This window comes from Musa acuminata, chromosome BXJ1-8 (genome assembly GCF_036884655.1).
Source record: "Musa acuminata AAA Group cultivar baxijiao chromosome BXJ1-8, Cavendish_Baxijiao_AAA, whole genome shotgun sequence".
NCBI lineage: Eukaryota > Viridiplantae > Streptophyta > Magnoliopsida > Zingiberales > Musaceae > Musa > Musa acuminata.
In genome coordinates this window covers 4687316-4712473 of record NC_088334.1, presented here as the reverse complement: position 1 = coordinate 4712473, position 25158 = coordinate 4687316, and the positions used below count along the sequence as shown (strand labels likewise).

Sequence of the window (25158 nt, the reverse complement as noted above, 5' to 3'; positions counted from 1 at the left end):
ATATTATTTTTTAATTAATCATCTTTAATATTTTAATTTTTATCCTTTCAAAAATTATATTTAGATTTCTATTAAAACATTTAACTTCGTTATACCAATAAAACTTCTCTTTATTTCTTGATTTTTAATTCTATATAAGAATCGTAAACATAAAGATCCCAATATAATTTTTGAAAGTATAAAGATTAAAATACTAAATGAGACTAATTACAGAAATAATCATAAGTATAAAGATCAAATACTCGCAGCACAACTATCAAAACCCCCTCTGCACCAACAATAAGGTTCTCCTGAACATGAAGGGGTAAAATTCAATGAACAGTCAACAGTGGCTAAAAATTTGACAGGGAAAAAGAAGAAAAATGATGGCTTTAATTCTGGCAACGAAAGTTAAAAAGGCATGCGAAGAACAAGACCTCACTCTCCACCAACTGTGCCATGGATGATACGACGGGGCTGGAAGCCTTGCATATACCATCCTCTACGTTCGGGGAACTTTGGGCATAGTTGGTGCAGAAAATAAAGCGTTTCCTAAACCTCATCAATTCTTCTCCAACGGAGTCAATGTTTTGTTCGTATTGAAAGCTTTGCAGCCAACCTTCCTCTGACTGTGCTTGGATTATGCGCGTTGTACTTCTGAGAGCGTTTTCTTCCTTTTCTCCTCCGATGTCTTTTGCCTTGGAGACGCTGACGGCGAATCTCGGGGTCAGCCCAACCTCGGCCCCACTCGGAGAAAGTAGAATATGGCTGGTCCTCTTTGGTTGCGAGTAGCATATCTGCTTCTGGATGCGTGAAAAAATCCTTTTCTGATTCAGAGTGGAGAAATCTTAAGCCCAATTCTGTTAGCTCTGGAAATCGTATCGATACATGGACCTGAAAGAACAAAAAAGAAAGAACTAAATAAGTTTAGACCAGAGAAGCTCAGGGCATAGATAAGAATCTGTACAAAAGCGAAACTTTTAAGCCCAATGGACTGATGATAATATAATAAACGTCATCTTAAAATATTTTGCTTCATGCTAAAACTCTTATCAATGCAAATCTATATAGTAGCAAAACCATATAGCACAAATCTATGAAATTGTCCCATCAGACGCTGAAAAGACAGAAATTACATCATGGTGTGTAAATACACTGCAAGTAACACATGCAATTCAAAATAGGCATAGTATTCCCAGATGAAAAAGTTGTCAGATACCCCAGGATTCATTTTGCATCAAAAGAAACAGATATTTTCACTACAACTTTAATTGCCCACCATATCATCTCCTTCTCTGATGTACCCCATGTTCTCCAATATGCGTGCAAGACCTTGCCACCATAGCCGGTCGACGGTAGCAAATTTATGAGACTGCAAAGCTCGTCAAAACATAAGACGTTAATAACATCAATATAATATTTAGTGACAACTAAGAAGAATCATGACAATGCAGCTCAACATGCTAAAATTCTGCTAATGCATTACTTCCATGTGTGCTCATTGAAAATACCGCTCCAGTATGAGACCTGTATTTGTATATGTGGGATAATGGTTCCACATTAAGTTGTTCCACTCAAACATCAAAACATACAATGAATATTTTTTTCTTATAAATTCTATAACATGTCCCACTTGTCGTAACTCTACTAAGCATGCATGATGGATATAGATTGACTATTATAATAGGATTTCTGTTACATGCTCTACAAATAGCTCGATGACCTGATTGTTAGTGTAGGGGTGTGATGAAGTAGCACCATGATTATGGACTTAAAAAGGCCTACAATGACATTGTCCTTTCAAATTCTATTCCGAATAGGAAGCAGTTATAGAAGTCAATTTGGCAGCTTCACACTTGACCCACTGGCATACATACTACCATATCTTGATGATGCGGGACCATGATTTACTTTTCTCTCGAATAATTTTAATTTTGTTTTTCTCTTGAACAACTTTAACTAATTTAGGTGTCTTTTGCAACTTTAATAAGTCACAACATCTACAACAATCTTATATTGGTTACCAAGATTGTCCAAGAAGAAGAGAAAGGAATACCAAAAGAAACTAAAGACACAATTATAGGTTTGAATGAATGATTTTAAAAAAGGATGTCATAAGCTTTGAATTTGATCTAAGACTCTAAAAGAAAAGGAAGGTGATAAGCGCTGAATTTCATAGAATATTTCATCCCCATAAGAATGTTTCTTGCTGCTGTGATGGCTGGGTAGGAACGAGTTTGACTCATTGTGGATGTTCCTGGATTATGTTGTTGTACGAAACCTTTATCCCTAGGAGTGTTTTCTTGAACCAGAGTGGGTATGGTAGTTGTCAATTTTTTGTTATATGTTCCTACCATTATCTTCTCATTCCTCTCTTGTACCCTTCCTATGTTCTCGTGAAAAAAACTCCCACAAACTCGTCTTACACCAGATTTGGTATGAATACTTTTGCCCTATATCACTCGAGCCAGTAGAATTTATAACTAAATCACTTGCAACTCTTTGTGTTGTTCCATGTCCAGTGTGCCATAAAGTAAACTAGAATCTGATCTCAACATGGGAAAACCTGACAATTATAATTAGACCCCTAGAATAGATGAATTAGATACCAACTAGTATGTCAAGGCAAGGAAGATGGATCAGTATGCACTTCACATGAAGCTTAGCAAAGTTGACTCTTATCATATCCAGCTGCCAAATTAGGCAAGGAAAAGGTAGAAAATGTATACTAGTGTAGCTCAGTCTCGCTGGAGATCCATCATAGCACATCTGCAACTGAATTTTTTATCCCATGTCAATATTTAATCTAGTAAGAATAGAAAAGTAGCTTTGAGTCCACCGATGTTATGCCAATGTTGATCCAATATGTACTTGGGTGAGTGGCGATCCATCTTTATCACAATCACCAACTTAGCAAATATGGAGCACTGTGATCACCAACCACTGTGTGCTTAGTTAAATCATGCAACAGGAAGCCCAACCAGGGTCAATAATGCACCAGTTCCAATTCCGGTGTCAAAGGGCATCTATCTCAATCTCAAACTGGTAATTGAAATGTGGCAATACTAAGACGAGCCAGTGTTATCACTTTCTTTCCTCAAATGCCATCTGTTACCTTGTAAGTCTAAACAAAACAGTTTTTCTTCAATGAAGAAAACAAGGGCCCTGAAAATTGACCATTTCCTTGAACAAAATTCTGGTGTGTGTAGGCCATTCCACTATCATCTTAAATTTCTCATTTTTTCCTGCCCAAAATTTTCTCTCACCATCTTCCTCTTGGTGTTTTACGTCACTCATGATCTGTTTCAACCTTCAAGGAGATAATATGCTCCAAATTGCTCATAAAGATAGACCCAGAAGTTTATTTGCTCTCTTTTATATAGAGCTCATGTTGTCTCATAATTTCTAATTGACTTTTCAAATGCTCCCAGTGCTACCGCCCATGTGGGATTGTAAATCAAAATTTTGACATAATGCTTCAACCAAGAAATCAAATTTATTGATCTGACCAAGGACTGGTATTGGACTAAATAAGACGATGTCAATCAATTCCTTTTTATTCTTTTTTCATACTAATCTGATCAGTTACTGAAACCAATTTTGGGCAAAGGTTTATATCTTTGGCCTCAGTGATGGCCTAAAAATATAATCCATGAGACCCTGAGAAATGGAAGGAGCAATTGTCAAGCCAAAAGACATGACAACAGATTCATAATGGCCATCATGCATCCTAAATGTTGTCTTCTACACATCATCCGAATAAACCAGAATCTAATGATGCCCAAAGTGCAATCTTTCAAGATTGTTGGGTCTCTGCAGAGCTTAATCCCTACCATATGAGTGCTACCATGTTTCAATTTAAAATTTTAAACTTATGCTCTTGGATTTGTTCATTACTTCCTTTGATCAACAATAGAACAATAAAAATGCTTTTAATAAAATTACAACCATATGCAGGTTTAATGGGTCAATTTTGGGTGACATCACAACGTAGCAGTAGATAGCATTTCCTGAATCATCCATACGAGTTCAAGTTAAGAATGCCTCGTTATAGATCCATAAATCTTGATGTAACATGGTATACCATGACAAGAACACAAACCTGTTCCCTTATTCGGCTGATCACCACCCTGAGGTTTGACCTCCCTTTAAGCATCTTGTTACCAGTATCATAGACATATCCATCACTAGTATGCCCCTAAAGTAAACACAATTAAAGTGGTAGGAAATTATATGACATTTTCAAAAGAATATGCATGAAAAAACACGTATATTTATTTAGGGTCACTAAGCATCTCAGCACCTAAGATATGCATAGTTAGATACTCCAAACAGGTTGTGATTTAGCTAAGGTCCTAGACAGTCATCTAGACTTATAGAAAATTATATATTTAAGTGAATGTATAATTTCTTCACAATCAATTTAATCAACAAACTAAGGCATATGTATCATAATTGTGGTGTCGCAGAACTTGAATGGTAAATTGGAGGTAGCATTTATTGAAGATAACATCATTAGAGAAAATCATTTAAGATGCTTTGGACATTTCCAAAAGGACCAAAAATTGCATGCTCAACAAAAGGACAAGTCAGTTTAAATTCAGAATTGCAACAGGAGGGAGATGAAGCTTGATGGATATCTAAATGAGAATTCTCATTTCCTGGTGCAAAGGCCTGTGGTTATCTATTAAGCACAGTATGATAGCCTGCCAAACACAGGCCAAAACATAGCCTAGCCATATATCGGCCACTACTTCACAGGTCAGAATGGCACGTCTCAATCACCTTAGGTACGATATGTTCTGATTTCTAACGACCCATGCCACTGATCCTCATTCTTTCCATAATTGAAAAGACTAAATTACAAAAGATAGACAAGAAATGGCATCTAGGAAACTTTAAATCTTTAACCAACAAGTGAATATGATAATTTTTTTTTCATATTTTGTGTATGATTGCTCCAACAACAAAAACAAGAGCATTTCCACCGGTATAAGAAGAAACCACAATTTAACATGTTAAATATGACATGATTGTGCAAGGAAAGAGACAATGGAAAGGCTACATTCACTCAAAATTCCTAGACAAATATCATAAAAATGAAAAAGTACTATGAGTGAAGCACTTACACTTTCAGCTTTCAGCACTCCCAGAAAAATAACTGCCTCAGCTTTCATATTTTGAGTCTTTGGAGGTCCAGCAACACATATATCACATCTTCATATGCATATTTAGCAGGAAAAACAGCAAAAAGAGGTAGTAAAAAATTCTCGAAAAAATATTTCACATTTCAGAGGGTAATCTGTTACATAAATAAAGCTAGTTGGGAAATTTAGACTTCTTTTGTTGTTGTAGTCTTGTAGATACATAAAGCTAGAAGGGAAAAACCATGTCATACTATTACAACTTTACGAGTACTTTTTTGCTTACAAGGCTTCATTATTGTAGAAGTCAATTAAGAGAAAAGTACCCCACTGATAGTTTAGTCTTTGTGGTTGACAGTTTTAAAGGAGGAATATAGTTTTAGAGGTCAATTTAAAGTCTTTGCCAAGATTTCATTATTTAAGAAGTCAATCAAGATGTTAACATTGCTGAAGACTGCCTACACTAAAAAAAAAGCAATAAGCAATCAATTTAATTTTAAGAGACATTTATGTGAAATTGCAGACTGAAGTTCCCCTACACTAAATAGTGATTTCAAAGATTAGGTTTTATACTATAAGAGGGAAACTTAATACCTCATAGGCTCATATATCACAACAGATAGGCAAACAAACGACAGAATGAAAAAGTCAAAGTGGGAATCTATCATATATGCAGGCTAAAAGAACTTTGAAACTTCCAGACGTGTGCAAGGGTCATTAACAATGATGCAAATGGCAACTAAAAATGATGATGTCAAAAGAAGCCGGCTGTTTAATGGACTGGTGACTAGACACACTGATCATCCTTCAGATTTAATGGTGTGATACTTGCACATTGATGCAACATTTAACTTTCACTTTGAGGTGAAAAATGAGTGTAAAAGACCAATCCTGACTATAATCATGCCAAATTCTTAGTGATAGACCTCCTCAATATTCCTGGAACCTTCTAGAGGTTTGAGATACTGAATACTAGATGAAAGCTTAAGTTGTATTAAAAAATGCAATTGAAATAGTAATTTTCGAGCATGACCATAAACCTTTGCAGAACTGAAGGTTAACATATGGTAAAAATTATGTTAATAACCTGAAACTTATATTAAATTGATGGCATACCATCAAACCCTGCAGTAACTAGTCAAAGTTTAATTTATCAATGTGTAACCTATAATGACAACAGTGCCATCACAAGCTTTAAATCCTTGTTAACAATTGTCAAAGGTTTGGGGATTCCCTTCATGTCCATCATACCAAATAATTGCTCCATTTTTTTCTTTTTCTTTCTCTTTCTGACTTTACAACACATATACCATGTATTTTATATTGGATAAAATCATCTTCTTTGCTAGAACACTCATTACAGTCTTACTAATTAGATCCCAACCAACATGTACTAGACATGTATCTATTTATATGGAAAACTAGATACATCTAACAAGTCAGTCTTGCTTGCTTCTAATACTTTTCAACTATATAATCCTTTCTTTTTTTAATAAAGGACAACATAAGCAAAGGATATATTTTTCCATGTTTTCCGGCTTATTTGTTCCTATAACAATCTCCATTATCCTAGACTCTGAATTTTTGCTAGAATGCTCCATGAAGTTGGAGAAATCAGAATTGATTTTGGTATCAACAATGGGGTTGGGATAAGATAGGACTGTCTCAGTAGTATCATCAGGTTAGAAATTCAAGCAAGATGTAATCAATTATAAAAGAATAAACTGCAATATAATGAAAATCAGTAAAGAACAAAAAAGATTATAAATGGAAAAAAAACACGTAAATGCATCCAGTAGAGGATAATAGAGCAAGTAATAAACAAATCAAACATGCTATGAAGTATGAACCAGTCAACAAAGCATCATATCCAGATAAAGACACTGCAATTTGTGGCTTAGGCAGGAGACCAACAGGGACCAACCAATTTTTAGAATCTTGCTCCTTATCTACAAAGTGAAAAAAAATAGATCTTGCTACCAATCTTTCTACCAATTAAGTAGTCTCTTTCAAAAGCAAGTCTTATTACCAAATTCTTTTTGGGTATGAACTCTATAAACCAAAACATTAAGACCTTCCATGGAGCACTGTCAATTTTGAATGGTTCTTCATAGCAACTTCTTTTATACTTCTTCAGGATATCTTGGTAATATCTTTAAATTAGCTACAGAAGTAAACGGATATTTGCATTAGAACCACCGGCAATTGTAATGATGATTTTAAGCATCATATTAACAAAAAAAACTATAGTTCTTTTTATATATTTAAAAAAAGGCCAAATAGGTTTCACCGTTTCAACAAGCAAGTTGCATAAATAGGACAAGCTTGAAGGTGTTCTATTTTTGGATAACTTATAGATGGTGAAAAATGTATCAGGTATCAAAAAACATAATCTCACTACAAAATGATCGTGGCAGGATGTTATATAAAAATATTATTTGATGCTTATTGCTTAAATCACCAACATGATCTTATAAGCCCTTGCTCTTTAGTGACTTGTTTCAGTATAAAATAGACACATAATGTCAGAAGCTTGCCCATAATTCTCTAACATATACAAAGGCAGAAACATACAAATGACATCCATGATGACTTATACAAACAGCATACAAACGAATCATGGAAGCATGTTATATAACATATTATTTAATGCTCATTGCTTAAATCACCAACATGATCTTATAAGCCCTTGCTTATGACTTGCTTCAGTATAAGATAGACAACAGTAGAAGCTTGCACATAATTCTCTAACAACATGAACAAGAGAAGCAACATACAAATGACACCCGTCATGACAGAATTCTTCCCCAAAGTACCCCACTAATTTTTTGGCTCGGCAAGTTGTTGTGTTCATAGCATACCTGCGAATTTGATAGACATAATTTTATATTTCTATAAATTATAATATCAAGTAAGAGTACGATACAAAAAAAATTATATTAGAGAAAAGAATATTACCGGAAACAATCAGACAGCATTTTATATGCTTGTTTTGTCTGTTCATCACTTCTTTGACTAGGAAGAAGTGTTGGTATTCTTGATAAATTAGCATATAACGCTGTTCATTGAGCCAATCAAACATAGAAACAATTTGAGAAACATGTAATCTCCAAGGCAGAAGAAACACTTACAGCTATGGATAGAAGCCTCAAAGACGTTGCATATTTCAAATCAATAAACATAAAAATGAATGACTCAATAATTCCGTGAGAATGGGAGAGAAAAGAAGGTACATTGAAATATCACACAAAGTTCTTCCACCTTCAATTGTATTATAACATTTCCATGATAAAGGAAAGAAAACCAATGGGAGAAAGGCAGTGGGAGAAAGAAGGGACCTTTCATGGATGCTTGACCTAGTTAAGGTAGTCTAAGCTATTAGGTTTCCATTTCTCTTGCTTGATTCCACAGAGTGGAAATAATATTGGCAAGAAGATAAAAACGAGCTTTGTATTCTCACAAACAAACATAAGAAGTAAGAACTTAAGTCAGCACAATATTCAGAATTAAAGGGTTCCAAAACCAAACCCCATTAGCATCCATAGAGAGATGGTTTTACCATCAAATACCCAACAAATCCTGCTTCCCCACTATTATGGTCCTTTTTGTGGTTACAAAATGCTCCAAGTTACCAAATTGTGAGTTCCTATCATAACTATAATTTTGCTTCAGATATTAACATCATTATCTAGGACAATCTAGATCAATATATGTGAAAATTTTTTAGAACACAAGTGATACGCAGTTTCAGACAGAACAGAATTCTAGTAGAAATATGTGAACTCACTACAATCTGCAAGCTTTCCATCCCTACCAGCTCGACCAGCTTCTTGATAATATGCTTCCAAACTCTGCAAAACACAACAGTAATCAGATAATATTTAAACCATGAGTGATCAACTCAGATGATACATAAACCATCAGTGACCAAGTAGCAGAGCTGATCAGATGATACATGAAAACATTAGTGACCAAACAACATAGACAATCAAAATATTTAATAAACTATTTTAAGTCATAATAGCCAGGCATGTCCAATGACTACAACTTAACAAGATATAATGTGGTAAAGAAGTACCTGAAAACTTGAAAACAATAAATATACAAAAGTTAACTGCTCTCTTTTGGATGCAATTGATCTCTGTTTAGAGCAAACCAACATTTGCATGTACACACACACAAAAGCTAAAACTTTGTTTCACATTATTGCCTTCCACAAATTAATTAATTCCTAGAGAAAAAGCTCAATCTTGAGACCAATTAACTCTACAATTACTAATAATTAGTCAATTCAAGCAAACTACACGGTCAGGTAATTAAACTGTTTATATCATAGAAACTTTAACTCTTGAAATCCATCTTATAACAGTGCTAGGACCTTTTAGCTCTTATAAGCGAATCTTTTAAGCTAAAACTCTACATCACATACTTGTGTTGCACAAATCAGATTCCTTGATGGAAACAAAAAAGCCTCGATCTGAGCCTTTGGTGAAAAGGACCCATGAGGTGACTAATCTGTATGCTTCTTCAATTGCTAGGTACTTAATCTGAAATCGAACAGAATACATAGGCCATAGAATTGCAAAGATCGTAGAGGATGTTAACTCTCTATCCCAAGCAGAATTAGTTTTTCAGTACTATTATTAAAAAGGAACAGCCTCTTTCTCAACTCCCATTGAACAGAGTAAGAACTGAAGAAATAATCAGGATGAATTATGTATCAAGTAAGACCACATGTGGTCTCGTACACTTTAAAGAAATATCATGGTGTATAATCTAAACAAAAAGTAATTCCTTCATGATGAAACATTAGTTCAGCCACTTTGATTTGATTCATCAGAATCATCATGGATTATAGAAGGCAACAGAAAGAAAAGAATCATATGCTACCCTTCACTAATGCTAGATATTACTTATTATGGCGTTACAAATTATAAACATATAAAAGATAATAGACTTATACTCTTATAAATATATTAAAATTAAAAAATATATTAAATTTAGGTTTTTTCGGAGTTCTAATCAAAAGTCACTAGCAACAACCTAAAGGGCCAGACATATGTAAACTCATTTGCAAAAAAGGTAATAAATCGTTAACGTCCCTAGCAAGAAGAATTAGGATTCACAATAACCTATCCTTGGTTGGTAGCAAAATTTTAGTATCTGAATAATAAACACATGATGTCAGACAGTGACCTAAAATAAAGTACCTGTTGCCAACCATAATGAAGTAAAGTACCTGTGGCCAACCATAATGAATGATTCTTCGAACATTTGACTTGTCAATACCCATTCCAAAAGCAATTGTTGCCACCACAACCTAAACCCAAGAAAATGTTGAAAAAGGGAGAAATATGATAGGATTGAGCATATCTATAGCATTCATATTCATTAAAAGTCAATTTAATCTTAAGCTATATCCAGCAAACAAACAATGTTGTTTTCTCACTTTGGTGGTATTTCATATTTAGTACAAATCATCTTCCAATTACCTGTAGAGAACCTTGATGGAACTCATCATGGACATGCCTCAGGTGGGTTTTTGCAAGCTGCAGAATATTGCACAATGTATTTAAAACAGGAGACATGGTTTAAGTAGTATTAGCATTGGAATTTACTTTACTAGTAAAGGTTTAAAAATTTTAGCACCCAGTAAATTATATCTTGATGAGAACTACATTCTTTACAAAGTTAGTAAAAAAAAATAGATATCAGAAGGACCAAATAAAACCACTTGGTAAACAATAAGAAACACAAGGGGAAATGCATAGCATCAACTTTTGTGGTATTGTCCAATGTTCATGACACAAATTCAAGCAAATGTTGATGTTCAGTTTACAACTCTAAATTCATGGCTTTCTAAAATGGGACTCTTCGATAGTAAATTAGCAAGTTTAACTAGGATCCTAGAAATACTTTATTACTAATCATAGAAATTCTATGTATTGTGTGCTTCCAGAGAGGTTAAATCTTCCCTTTCATAATTTAAATTTTTTAGATGGAAATTATCATTTTAAAGTTTAAACACTATCATAATAATGCTGAATGAGATGCTAAGGAAGGAATAACTTAATCAGAACTTCCGCAAATGTTTATCAGATCCCATTTTAATAAACAAAATCAACAGAAACTGACAAAATCACCAGTTAACTGGTTTTGGTCAAAGGATAATTGACTCTTCGAAAAGTACTCAGGTATTAGACATTAGCAGTTAGTGTACTCAGGTACTAGACATCAGGACCACCCCATAATATTTCTTCAAATCCAACTCAGCAGATCAATCCAAATATTATGAACATCAAGAATGCTAGCTTCACCTGTGATCACATACTAAAAAGGCATAAACATAAATTTGTTGATAAAAATGAGGCATGCCAAAGAAGAAACTATTTTTTGTGGATGAATCAATGAACTAAACGTGTACCTTTGCATGATATGCTGCAGCCCTGACACCAGACTTACAAAGGTACTCAGCTATTTTTAAAGTTTCTTTTCTGGTAGGAACATAGATAATTGTTGGACCTTCTTCTAAAGATCCTTGTATATCATATAATTCAGATGTGCCAGGTGTCTTCAAATTCTCAGCTGCAGAAGTACCAGGGAACTCACCACAAGAAACTGCAAGAAAATTCATTTAACATAATCTGATATCAAAGCCAATGAACAAAGAGCATAGCTGAAAATTGACTATGACAAGTGAATCTGAGTACCAATTGTTAAAGAAGATGAAACTTTCAAGTATACAAGGCCAAACAACTTTATAGCAGTCTATTGTGGAATGCGACTAGTTGCAAAGTCAACTTAAGCAAATGCATGACAGACCATGAAGGATTGCCATTTTGAGGCATGAGGGTGTTCACCATTTAAGCTTGTAAAGAGTAACGTGCTGTGCCTTTCACCATGGTCCGTGTCAGCTAGCACAAGCCAAAAATTGACTGATCCATTTGTTGTAATGGTCAGTGCTGGTCGACATGGTTCATCACATGCCAGTCTAGGTGTTCCAGAGTTCCTTGTGTATCATTGCTAGCTGTACCGTACAAGTTATGACCATCTCTACAATGCTTTATGAAACGGAAAATAACCACAACACAAAAAAAGGAGGATATAGTGAAGAAAAAGTTAAGTCCAAGAAGTCATGTACTGTGAACCTCAATTTGATTTAGGCACAAGATTATGATTCAATGATCAGAAAATATCATCTCATTAACCAAGTCCATCAACAAGTATGACTTGGAATGAATGAAGCAGCAGATGTATTTTCTCAAAACATAAAGTTGAAGTAAACTTCTTCATATTTTAAGGGTCTACGACTCTATGACAAAGAAGACTAAGGCAAAAATGCAGCAGTGAAGAATTTAGGGATAGGAAGTAATTTCAATAACATCACTGGTGTTACTTGTCATCAGCAGATGAAGATATATGCCCTTATATTAATTAAAGTTTCAAATTAAGAAGATAGCATTAGAAAAAAATTTAACTACATTATAAATCTTGTATGGTTTTGCCAATTTCAGGCACAGAGAAAGGAGGGTTATTTTAAATGATTCATAGTTAACTTAGAAGTTTGTTCGAACAAAAATGGACCTGAAAATTTATAAAACATAAATCGGTGTATGCCTTGCAATAGATTTCATGGGAGCTTCAAAAAAATTACAAAGAGGACCAGGATGTTCCCTGCCCATGACATCCATGCCCAGAAGCAGCAGTAAGAAAGCATTCTCATACTGGTTGGATCAATGTACGTAAAGAAGCATGTTCCAGGATACAAAGTTAGACTAATGACTTGGATGTGGCAATACTTCTAAGAAAAAGCTACGATTAACAAGTAGCACAAAATAGTGTCATAGAAAAGGAAAACCCAGAGATATGCAGGGGAGAACAAATGTATGATTTAGCTAGGTGTGTTGTATATAAGGATTGCTGTCAAGAGAATACACCCAAATTTCATCTTTCATGCAAAAATATCTCACACCGACTCATAAATAAAAGTAGTTGATCAGATAAATGAGAGCTCTAAATGGATTGGATGGAAGTAATAGCTTTCTTTGCAGACATAAAAATGAATAACTAGGTAAAAGAACATAAAGAATTCATGAAAGAAAGCAACATGAAAATTAGGTAGAAGACAAAGAGAATGAAATAGAACAAACGGTTGCAGTTTTCACCATGGCTTACGATTTCAAAAATTCCAAAATATGCTATGGACATCTCATGAGATATAAAAGTTAATAAAGGTATATGCATATATATAAATATATAATACTAGCTACCCAACAGACATTCAAGAGAAATTGGGAGAGGAAAGAAAAAGTATTATAAATATATAATACTAGCTAGAAGTAAATTGGTGCAATACTGCCATTTAAAGATGGGAATACATAAAGATCAAAAGCAGAAAGAACTTTGAGCAATATTGGTGCTTGAAAGAAAGGATGGAAATATCTGCTTCTGTTTGGCACAAACTTTTAAAACTTTTTTTATAGTGGTTTCAGCTATTCCGTATTTAGTTTGGCAGAAAAGTTGAGGAAGAAACATTACAAAATAAACAAGACAATTAACCTAGAGAAGAGAATCAAGCAACATAATGATACATATGTGTGTCATTATAAAAAATTAATACACAAAGTTTTCTAATTCTAGGCTGAAAACAAAAAAGAAACATAAATTACTGGATTTTACAAAGGAAAACATGTTTTCCATGTAATTTGCATATATTCTAAAATAAATATCACATCCAACAATTAAGTGATAAGTTTGAAATAAAAATGGCAGCCCATTCCATGAGACTCCCGCCAATTCAGATTTCGAGGTCAATATATGCAGTCTTCATCCTGAAAGCAAAGATTAAATGTACCAAGCTAAATGTATAAACTTGTAGTTTCATACTGTAATCATGGACAAATTTTATAATGATGATGAATTGTAGGATCTTTGTTAAAGAACAGGAATAACTGGAACTTTGAAACTTTGAATGCATGAGAAGCTCCCTCACAATGTTGCTTGATGGTACAGTCTTGCATGAACCTAGAATCTAAATATCTAATAACAGATGCATTAGGTGTATGTGACATTTTTGCAGAAAAACATATCACTATGAAATAATCTATGATGCATTTTGTGCTGCATCCTAATACATATATTTTATTATTTTTTTCACATGTATCAGCAAAGTTAATACTATAGAGGTACATTATCATCCTATTATATGACCAACACTGTTTTTATTGTCCAAAAGTGTTTCATGTTCGGATAAACAGAGTTTTGAATTCTGTTTATCTGAAGAAATATGGTAAAACAAATAGAGACAACGAATTAAAATTGACTTCTGTTCTGTACAATAAAAAATACATATATAAAACAGTATCATGACAAATTTGAAACAAAAGTTGGTAGTCCAAGTTGATTTTCAATTATCCATAACACACAGAAGGCAAGAAAATTCAAATTCATATTAGAAATAAATTAACTTGAGATTTTTGAGTTAGACAGAAACATATTGGTTGATAACCTATTTAAAATGTGAGATACACCATTAAATAACCCATTGTAAACTGTAAACATCATTGCAACTACTTGCAACGAAATTTAAATATTAAAAAAACAATATTTCATTGTCATGAATCCCTATGCATAGAAAATAGTACCTAGGCAAGTAACAGACTGCTATATCACCACTTCATCATAAAAGAAACCAAGCGTGATTATCCTTAAGCTTTTTGTAATCTTATCACCTCTGATTTAGAGGGGATCTTTTGTAGACAGCTTTTGAATTAATAGAAGTTCTTTAGTTTGGAAAAAACAAAGAAACCAAGAAGAGACAGAAATCAGTCATCCCACCACAGAAACATATGAAGCATGTAATACTTCACATATAATTCTTTAGTTTGGGAAAAACAAAGAAACAAAGCATAGTCAAAATATCAGTCATCTCACCACAGAAACATAAAAAGCATGTAATACATCACATATAAATTAGTTCTAAACAAGAATGATTGACATGTTAATTTTCACTCATATTCTTACAATTAAATCAGTATGGAAAATAAAAAACATCTGAATGAGATCTTCCTCTTGCCTTAAACAAAATCGATAAATTAATATCAAGAAGGCTACAACAAATTGGTGTAAATTAGAAGGCCCACAAGATAAATACTGCAAATGAAAATGAGTACCATCCAAATCATCCACAACATAAGGAATGTCCAGATCATCTTCCAGGTACTCAACAGTCAGTTGATTTTCCTTCAAAGAAGAAGAATCTTCAGTTAAATTAACCTTATAATCGTCACATATATTATCATCCTCATCTTCTTCACTGTCAAGCAGTGAACTTTCGTCTTCCGCAGACATGTCATAGCCTGAAGAATAGTTCTCAGAATTATCGTTTTCTTCATATGAGATATTTTTATGTCCTTTTCTGCTTGTCATTTTTGGCACCATGTAATTCCTTATAAGATCCTTGAAATCCTTAGCATATGATGACACTGAAGATGTCCTACTATGTTTAACCTATAAGAAATGGGAAAAAGTTATGAATGAAGTGCTTTTTTTTCCTATAATATCATAGTAGAGCTCAGCAAGAAAGTTGAAGAAAACACGATACAAAAAGATTAGCAACTAACAGCTTATACAACAAATGCCTATTCACTAGCTTCTTAGTGAGAGCATCAACCAGCTAGCTACTAGAACTATCAACAGAACAAAAATAGTCTTATGAGCTTGTAGCTCATATGTGGCTGCATATGCATATGCAGTCATATGACTACCTTGGACAAGACCATGCAGCCTCAATATGTGGTGTTATTGTATACATGAAACTATAATGCATATGCCATCAGATAAGCCTGAAAAATGTGAACACATGTGATTTATATTTTAACCATTACTAATATCTCATTAACATTTTATTTCATTCATCACTTAAACTTTTATTCATTTCTTATAAATTATCACTGAAATAAGCTTTTGAATAAGCATCAATATTATCCTGAAAATTTTTTATTTGGTCTTAGCACAAATTTACATAATAGAAATGTATATTTGATTAATGATTTTTTATTTATACTTAAATAGATCTTTTTTTTAATGAATTGCATGTGCAGATGTATATGCTAATGCAAAATGCATATATGGTAACTATGACTTCTTTCTATAACATATTGATATATAATAGTATTTATAAAAAACATAACTATAGAGGAAACTCAAGTACAAAATTTATATGTAAAATCAAGTAAGCTCAAGTATAAAATACAATAGACTCGATTAAACACAATTACTCAACACAATAATCCATCAATTCCAAGGCTCTTTGAGATCTCTTTAAAGAGAGAATATGTTCCAAATTAAATGCATTTAATGCCCCAAACAAGAGTATTCCTCTTTCCTAAAAAAATAAAAAGAATGTCATCAAGTTCTAGAACATAAAGAAAAATGGGTCCATATTTTAGTTCATATGCTCATCTCCAATGATGTATTTCAAAAACCAAGGGTCCACGCATGCATCTCCAATGATGCATTAAGCATCTAAGAGTCTGCCTCTTGTTACTTCTAAATTACAACACACAGTATTCATTTCACAATGTCAAGTCTCACCAATTTCCATTCTCCATCTGGTTTCGGATTTTCTGGAAGAAAAAGACCACAATTTTTCAACATTCATTTACTTGCAAGACATATTAAGAGAAATTAATAAGTCAATTCCATGAAATTTCTTAGACCTTAATGAAATTAGTTCTCTAGATTTACACAGGTACTATAGGCACTTATACTAGACAGGATGCAAATATACCTTATAGTTTCAAGGGCAGCACTTACATCTATAGTCCATATGCAACATCTTTTACCACCTTAGAGAAGAGCTTCAAAATTTGTTCTAGAGACTGTTACTTCATCCACTAAGGAAGGTTATACTTACACCTATAATAGATAGGCCAAATATTAATGACAAGTTTAGAATGATTTCTACATCTAACCAGGTCATAGTACTTCCACACACACACACACACACACACACATAGCCATGGAAATAGCTTCTACAAGTTCTGATCATGATCTGATGGAATAGATGGAGTGAATCATCCTTCTCTTACACACCAAGTTTTACTTGGCAAAAAGAACAATTTCTAAAATTTCAAGGATCAAGCATTAGCAAATGGTTGATTCTGTGCAGATGGTTGGCATAAAATGGTAATAAGAGGCTAAATCCACTGATTATCATTGGTTTTGAGAGGCTACAGAATAAAATTTTCAATATAATTTCACCCAGTTAATCCAGGTTAGAATAACATACTTAAAACTGGTGGATTAAAATATATGTTTAAAATAAATACCAGTGATCCAGCAGAACAAAAACACATAAGCAGTCATCAGGTGAAAGGGGGAAAATAGAGAAAAAGGTGAAAACCTTACCTCTTCTTCATGACTTGGATACTAGCTACTGGAATATTCAGACCTGTATCCAGCTGAAGCACTGGTCATATCTAAGCCAACTGGCAATAGGGGAGAGATAAAGATGAAAGAGAGGAAACACATGGGGGAAGAAGAGAGAGAGAGAGAGAGAGAGAGAGAGAGAGAGAGAGACAGACAGAGCAACTGGAAGAAGACCCCTCAATGGTTTTATGTGAAAAAAACAGGTCATTCAATCTGTACCAGATCTGTTTTTGATTGGTCTAGACTGAAAATAGCTTTAGATTGCTCGATTCAAAGTAAAAAAAAAAACCACATAATCCACTATTTTTATATGGCCTCATTTAAGAACCACATATACCACTCTCCTATCTGCACTGATCTGAAATTGAAATGGTATACATAACTTTAATTGTCTCCTATATTCATCAACCAAAAGAACTCAATTGCTAAAATAGTAAAAGATGAATTTGCCTGGTTAGGATAGCTTCACTTGTTTGTTGTCCCCAAACCACTCTTATGAAGTGGTTCTCAAGAGGATATGATACTTGGAATGCATTCCTCAACTTCAAGCCACTCTTTCAGGAGACAAGACACTAGTTTCACGATCCAACACTCGACTTTTTTAGCTTACTCAAGCTAAATGCTGGCCATAATTCAGTCCCACCATGACAACTCATCGTCACTAAAGAAAATTTTTTGAAATAACCTAGATACAAATGGTCTTAATTTTGGTATTAATTATTAAACAAGGGCAGCCTAGTGCACAAGGATTCCTCTACTACAGGGTTACAGGACTTCAGTTGCTATAAGCTCATCTTTATCAAATGAAGCTGTAAGGTTTAGCTCAATCATTATATGTTTGAATCACAAGATAAGAAGAGACTATTAGCAAAAATCAGCAATTTATTAGACTAACAAGAAGCAACTATTGGCAAAATTTGGAAGAAAAAACACTGCAACATACTGAGAATCGAAGATTTGGTCTGAAAAAAGAAGTCAGTATGATCTCTGTTTCCTTTGACATATGTAAGGACTCGATAATGTCTTTTCGAACAGGAATTGTTGCAGTAGCAGTCAACGCCATCAAGGGAATATCAAACCGTTGTGACTTAAGATTGCAGGAATTGAAGTTCTCTCTCAACATTCGCAATCGCCTACCAGCATGAAAAAAGATCAAACAGAAGATATTTATTACTTTTCAATTTATTGGCCTTAAAAAGCAGGACACTCTATGCAAATCAAGCATTTATTCATCACACCACAAGATAAAAAAGCAAACAGTAAGTTGAGGCTTAACTTATTAATTAAAATAGCATACCTGTAATCAGGTCGAAAATCATGGCCCCACTTAGAAACACAATGAACTTCATCAATGGCAAACAATGCAATCCCTGGATTTACTGCAAGCCTCCTAAGTGGTTCTATAAGTCTGTAAAAACACCCCTTGTTCAACCTTTTCCATGTTAAAAAATTTTGCTACCTCCCAAAATGGCATGAGAAAGATGAAAGAAAACAAAATTCTACCTTAATATTGTCTCAGGGCAAACATAAACTATCTTGTACATACCACACATGGCTTTGTACTCAACAGTACTGTCAGGTTGTCCAGACCCAAGGAAGCATGCAGATACCCCATGTTTTGCCAGTTTTAAACATTGATCATGCATCAGACTTATTAATGGTGATATGACAATCACGATCTTGCTTGTCAACAATGCTGGAATTTGAAAGCAGAGAGATTTTCCTGCAGCATCAGTGATTGAATAAGTGAAAGATGCCTTTTAACCTCATTTTCACAATAAATATTGCAAAACTATGTCCAAGCTCATCAACACAGACCACTTATAAGAGATAATTATATATATCACAATGTGAAAGCAAGAGAAGAAAACTACCAGATCCTGTGGCAGCAAGAACAAGACAATCCCTATTAGCTAACCAAGCCTCCAAAGCTTTCTTTTGAAAACCCTTTAAGGAGAAGAATCCAAAATGTTTTTTCAAAATATCGCCAATTTTTTGCTCCCAGTCTAATTCAACTTCTTGATTGAACAAGCTACGTGACTGTGACCTTCTATTTCCATGTGACACCAACTCTGTGTCATTCACATCATTTTCAGGAACCTGCTGAGCAGATTCTGAAGCGGAATACAGTTCAGAAGCCGCACAAACATTAGAAATTGTCTGCTGATCTAATTTTCTGCACTTTGATCTCCCTGTGCCACCAGTTCCAGAAAAGGAAACTCCAGAAGATTTGTGAGGAGCATTTTTATCTGTTCCACACAATGGCGGAAGATGATCTGTTATATTTGACTGCTTCATCCTTTTCGGAGCATGTGATGGTCCATATTCTTCGTCAAAACTTTGACTGGTCGAACAACTTAAAAAGTGATATGCCCGTCCATTATTATTGCTCTTACAAGAGCCATTCAAGATGAATTCTACTGCATCATCAAGTGATGGGCCAACAACTTCTATTGCCTCTGTAGCTTTAGCAAATTCAAAACCCATATCAATTAGTTTGGCTACCATATAATCAGTAGCAACATCATTTCCATCCATCACATTCACTCAGCCAGTCAGATGCATAAGGGTTCTGAACAACCTTGATGATAAATTATTACAAAGAATACCAGAGTTGCAAAGTATCGTCTCAGTGAAATTTATCTACTGAAGCTGACACCAAGGACTCAAGATTATGTGTTAAGTAGTGGATATTGAGTTCACACCTATCAGAAAAACACAGACAGCTACTCTAGTGAGCATAATCAAGTTAAGAAAAGTTCGATTAGTGAGAACTGCGAAATAAAATATGTAATCTAGTCAGAAAAGCATGACTCGGTTAGTGATTCCTTTTTGTCTTTCAATAAGCTTACGATAAGCTTAAATGTAAATGTGTTATTGTATCCACATAAGCTAGCATGAGAGGTAAGGGAAGTAAATGAACACCATAATAAAGCTTATCTTTATTGGTGAAAATGTGACAAGTCGACTCAAATATTTATATCCTATCAAAAAGCAACATTAATAAGAATATAGCTATATAATATAAAGTGGAAACATAAGTATATGGAAATTCAGGTGATATAATAATGGGTTTCAAGAAAGCGTCAAAAGGTTGGACTAAATAAAATTTACATGAGAAATTGTTAAATATCTTGATAAGAATTCCTTCGCTTTCTAAAAAAATTTTAATTGTTACTAAAGAGCTCGTTTATGGTTTGCTATGTAATTATCAGAATATATCTTACCTGAGTGGGTTGTATTGTACATTTAAAATTCATCTGACTTAAGCCAGATGAGGTATTATTGCAGGCTCTGAAACTATGTATTTGTATCTTTAACAAAAATTAAATACAATGTCTAACTTAGAGGTAAACAAAGCATACAGTACTGATTATCTGGAAATGACACAAAGCAAGTCCTACTTTCAGAATTACGGTTTCACTTAACATGCTTGCATCTATAATACAAGGCTTTTTCTTAACACCCTTGAGAAATTCAGAACTTAGATTAGAAGACTGAGATAGCTAAACCTCTCCAAAATTGACGGCAGAGACCACAAAAAGGACCACATTCTGAAGGCAACCCAAATAAGAGTACAGGATCCATCTAAGAAGTGGTGGAGAAAGAAAATTTCAATAACAACACAAACAGGAAAACATACGCCACCAATAAAAAAATCCAAAAGAAAGAAATCACGAGAGAAAACAATATCAAACCAACAACTCAATGACTGACGTTCATCCATGAGAAATCAAAACACCTCCTAAGATTATGGCATGGAACGAGATACTGATGTGCCATATTAGATCCAGTACAACCAAAGCAGTGAGGTTGTTTTTGTGACTCAAAAATGGACACTTAGGGTATAAAGGAGCAACCCTACCCTTTTAACCAAATCTCACCCTCAATTGCATGATAGTTAATCAACTCTAATTATGAATGTAATAGGCCAACCAAATATCAAATTAAAATAATATAAAAGAAGTAAACAGAAAGGATGAGATATTGTGCGTATACCTCATGAAAACTAAAAATGGTAAGCAAATAAGGCCTTTTTTCACTTGGTTTGGGAGGACGATCTCTCACCATTTTTCCCAAGAAACCAAGAAGAATTTAAGGCAAAATGCAAGCTGCTGCAGTCTAGAGAGTAAAGAAAGAGCCATACTTATTCCAAATGAGCTGGCTGGTTTCATTCTGTAAGGTTCAGAATCTAATCCAATTCCGAAAGAGTGGCATATGCCGGAAGTTTACTGATAGCCTATACAGGAACCAAACTTGGCATAGATGTTGGGCAAAGCTTGAGTAGGAAAAAGCTATCCAGGTAGATCGAGCCAAACCTCTAAAAATTCAGTGGTAATGTGGTCCCTCACTGATGTGATCAGCAGGAACCCATGATCGTGGGCCCCACTAATCAAGTATGTGAGAGATGATATTAGCGCTAAAATTTTTAGTGGTTGACTCGATCTGTCTAAATAGCAGCATTCATCCAAGTCATGTATGGATCTAACATGGAATGAGTCAAATATGTTGTGATCTATGAATGACATTATCGGCTTTAGTGCTACTAAGTGCTACCAGTCTGAGCGATGTCAAAACTCATGAGCACTTTGTGAGTAGGGTGCACGGCTTACAATATTAAAGATGATGTTCAGTGTGTGCAGGTCCCATATAATGAATTTAAAATTTCTAATATAGCAATGACTTTTTTTTTTTTCTAGTAAAACTATGTGTGACTTTAATTTTATATGATAAGGATTTATTGTTCATTGCAAACAAAGAATGTTGTTATATAATCTAAATGCAAACACAATTACAAGGAAAGTCAAGATTATAATTAAGGTTCATCGTACCGTGACGTACCAACCGGTATGGGTAGTACATACCGATCCGATAGGAGATTGGTATGGACGGTACATACTAGTTTGCCAGTACATCACACCGTATCGTGTGTTGGTATGTTGGTACATGCCATACCGATGACTGGTCGATATACCGGTACGAACCAGTAAGGTGAACGATGAACCATGATTATAATAAAAGATTCCAGGAAAGTTGTGGAATCAAAAGTTAGACTATATAACGTGATAATCTTTTTTCTTACAAGATCTGTTTCGATTTCTAATAAGATAATTATCAGGAAAATTCATTGGGAGCGTAGTAATAGGTTTTGAGAAAGCCAAGGAATTGAGAAAAGGAATTAGATAAATAATGACAAAATATTTTGCTTTCTTGACAATATTTTTTTTCCATTTCTAATAATTTGTTGTTTGTTCCTATTTGCTAGCTTGATATGTAACTGTAAGGATGGTAAATTTGGTTCGTACTGTATAACAATCAAGTGGTTACGTCCAGATGAGGCATTGCATTCACAACATTTTCCAAAACTATAAATTTGTACGGTTCAAGAAAAAGTAAAATCAGATGTCCAACTAAAAGGTAGGCAAATATTGTCTGGAATTAAATAACCAGAAATAGCAGCAAACGAAGCAAATCCTAGGCCAAAATTGTCTGTTTCAATCAACATGCTTCCATTGACAAAACAATGCCATTTTCTTAGTCTACTATTCAAGAACTTATATCGAATGGGAATAATACAAAACCACTCATCTAACAAGTGACGGAAGAAGAAAAAATCTCGAATCTTGATGACAATTATCACAACCGACCCCAAGAACCCAAAATAATCATTGCTAAAACAAGGAAATTCCCGGATCATCCACCAAAATAACAAATCATTGCCCAGAGGCGCAAGAAATCAAACCACCGCCTTACATCGATTATGTCATGGACCAGGAAGCAAAGAAACCAACGCCATTGCATTGCTCGCTCCCAACACAATCGAATCTTCAATCGAAGCTCAGAATGTGGATAAGTCAAGAAAGAAAACATCAAATCACAGGATCAAGAAAGGGAGGGTTAAGAAACTAAACAAGAAGGATGGCATCAGAACTTGGGAAGGTAGTCCACAGGCCTATTGCCCCGTCATACGAATTAGCGAGGACGATTGCTCACCGGTTCTATCACGAACCAAAGAAGAAGTTAAGGCGAGAGGCAGTCGACGGCCAGAGGGAGGGCTGAAAGATCCGTACCTCTTTGTAGAGATGTTGTCTCAGGTGAGCCGGCCGGTCTGGTTTGGGTCTAAAGGTGGGAATCCGGTCCAGCTCCGGAAGATTGTGAGCTGGAAAGCCAATTTATATACACCAAAGCGTGATTTTTTGCCCTTTACATTTAATTTCAGCGCGCGCGCACACACAAATATATATATATATATATATATATATATATATATATATATATATATATATATATATATATATATATATATATAATGATAACTAATGAAACACAATATAATGTCACTTATAGTATTTTTCAGTAATAATTATAATATTTTTAATGCATCAATAAAATACTATAAATATTATTAAAAAATATTATAAACGAATAAAATAAATATCACTATATTATTTAGAAACTAGTAAATAATAATAATAATAATTTTTGACAACAAATTCTTTCAGGGATATTTTTAAATTAAAGCCATTGTTTGAAAAAAAAAAACAAAAGTTACGTTCGAGAAATACTCTAAATATGAATATTTTCTATGATAATTACCCTTATATATACATATATACTTATATTTAAAAATATATATATAATAATGATATTTACTTTGTCATTTTTTTTTAATAATTTAGAATTATGATGATATAACTGTTGTGTAACTTTATGTCGTGACCGATCAATCAATACGACTTTGTCATATTTGAGTATACAAGGTTATCCACGTGGGTCTTCGAAGGAGGGGGTATAAAAGGAGGTAGGGAAGGTGAGGTCAAAAGTCTTGGGTTCTTTTATATCGCTCTTAGATCGATCGACCTCGTCTTTGAAGGGTTTCTACAAGATAGGTCGACGTTAGGAGAGGAATTCCTAACTTGACTTGTACAAATGTTAAGTTAGCAAGTGATTTTTTTACGATGAAAAATTTTTAATTCTTTTTTACGAGTTAAGACGTTGGTTTTTATACCTATCGAGTCGATCCAAAGGAGCACGAGTCCTTAATGCCGACTGTGATTCTTGTTTGGTGCGATCGCACAAGCGACCAACCTTGTACGTTCCTGATTGCATGAATTGAGCTATGAGGACCTCTTATATGCGACGTTGCCTGCCCGCCATCTACTAACTCAGCCCCTCTTCCCCTCGGTCACCCGTCGAGTCATTCAACGGTAGCTCCTAGGTGGCTGCTAGGTGTCGCTTTGTAGTTGGGGTGGGGACATTCCCTATCAATAATAATACAAATACTAGTATTTATTTGTCAATTATATAGTCAACAAATCATAATAAATATCTACTTGGAGTATATTAGTAAGAGCGCAAGGTCAGACGTAGTTAGTGTGGATTCGCGCTCTCACATGCCAACTGATCGACGAAATGCCTAGCCAAGATTGCAGGCACCGAACGAGGCACTTACCGTCGCTGTTCCACCGAGTGCGAACATTCAAGTGAAATTTGCGCTGCACCGGTAGCATCTCCGCCTGCGCTGCATCTCCTGTCGAGTGTATCACTCGTACTGACACCATCGACCTGTCATTATGTGATGATGTTGCTTTGCGCCGAAGAA

The 25158-nt window shown here is 34.4% G+C and overlaps 1 protein-coding gene across 4 annotated transcripts; it reads right to left on the bottom strand.

Moving 5' to 3' along the window:
* Window positions 1–216: 216 nt before the first annotated feature.
* Window positions 217–23622, bottom strand: LOC135582188 (ATP-dependent DNA helicase Q-like SIM). Of its 4 annotated transcripts, none has more exons than XM_065078228.1 (16): window positions 23550–23622; window positions 19430–20260; window positions 19059–19278; window positions 18853–18963; window positions 18499–18688; window positions 15296–15632; window positions 11548–11741; window positions 10616–10672; window positions 10363–10443; window positions 8911–8974; window positions 8082–8181; window positions 7901–7984; window positions 5109–5196; window positions 4082–4177; window positions 1259–1351; window positions 217–873 (listed from the first exon to the last, which is right to left on the bottom strand). In XM_065078228.1, exons 2-16 carry the CDS (start codon window positions 20091–20093, stop codon window positions 562–564), a joined length of 2691 nt encoding a protein of 896 aa, XP_064934300.1. In that variant the 5' UTR covers window positions 20094–20260; window positions 23550–23622; the 3' UTR covers window positions 217–561. The 4 variants fall into 4 exon arrangements, with proteins under 4 accessions (XP_064934300.1, XP_064934301.1, XP_064934302.1 ...); XM_065078229.1 differs by having other exon boundaries at window positions 23310–23591; XM_065078230.1 differs by lacking the exon at window positions 23550–23622 and adding an exon at window positions 21703–21848.
* Window positions 23623–25158: the final 1536 nt, after the last annotated feature.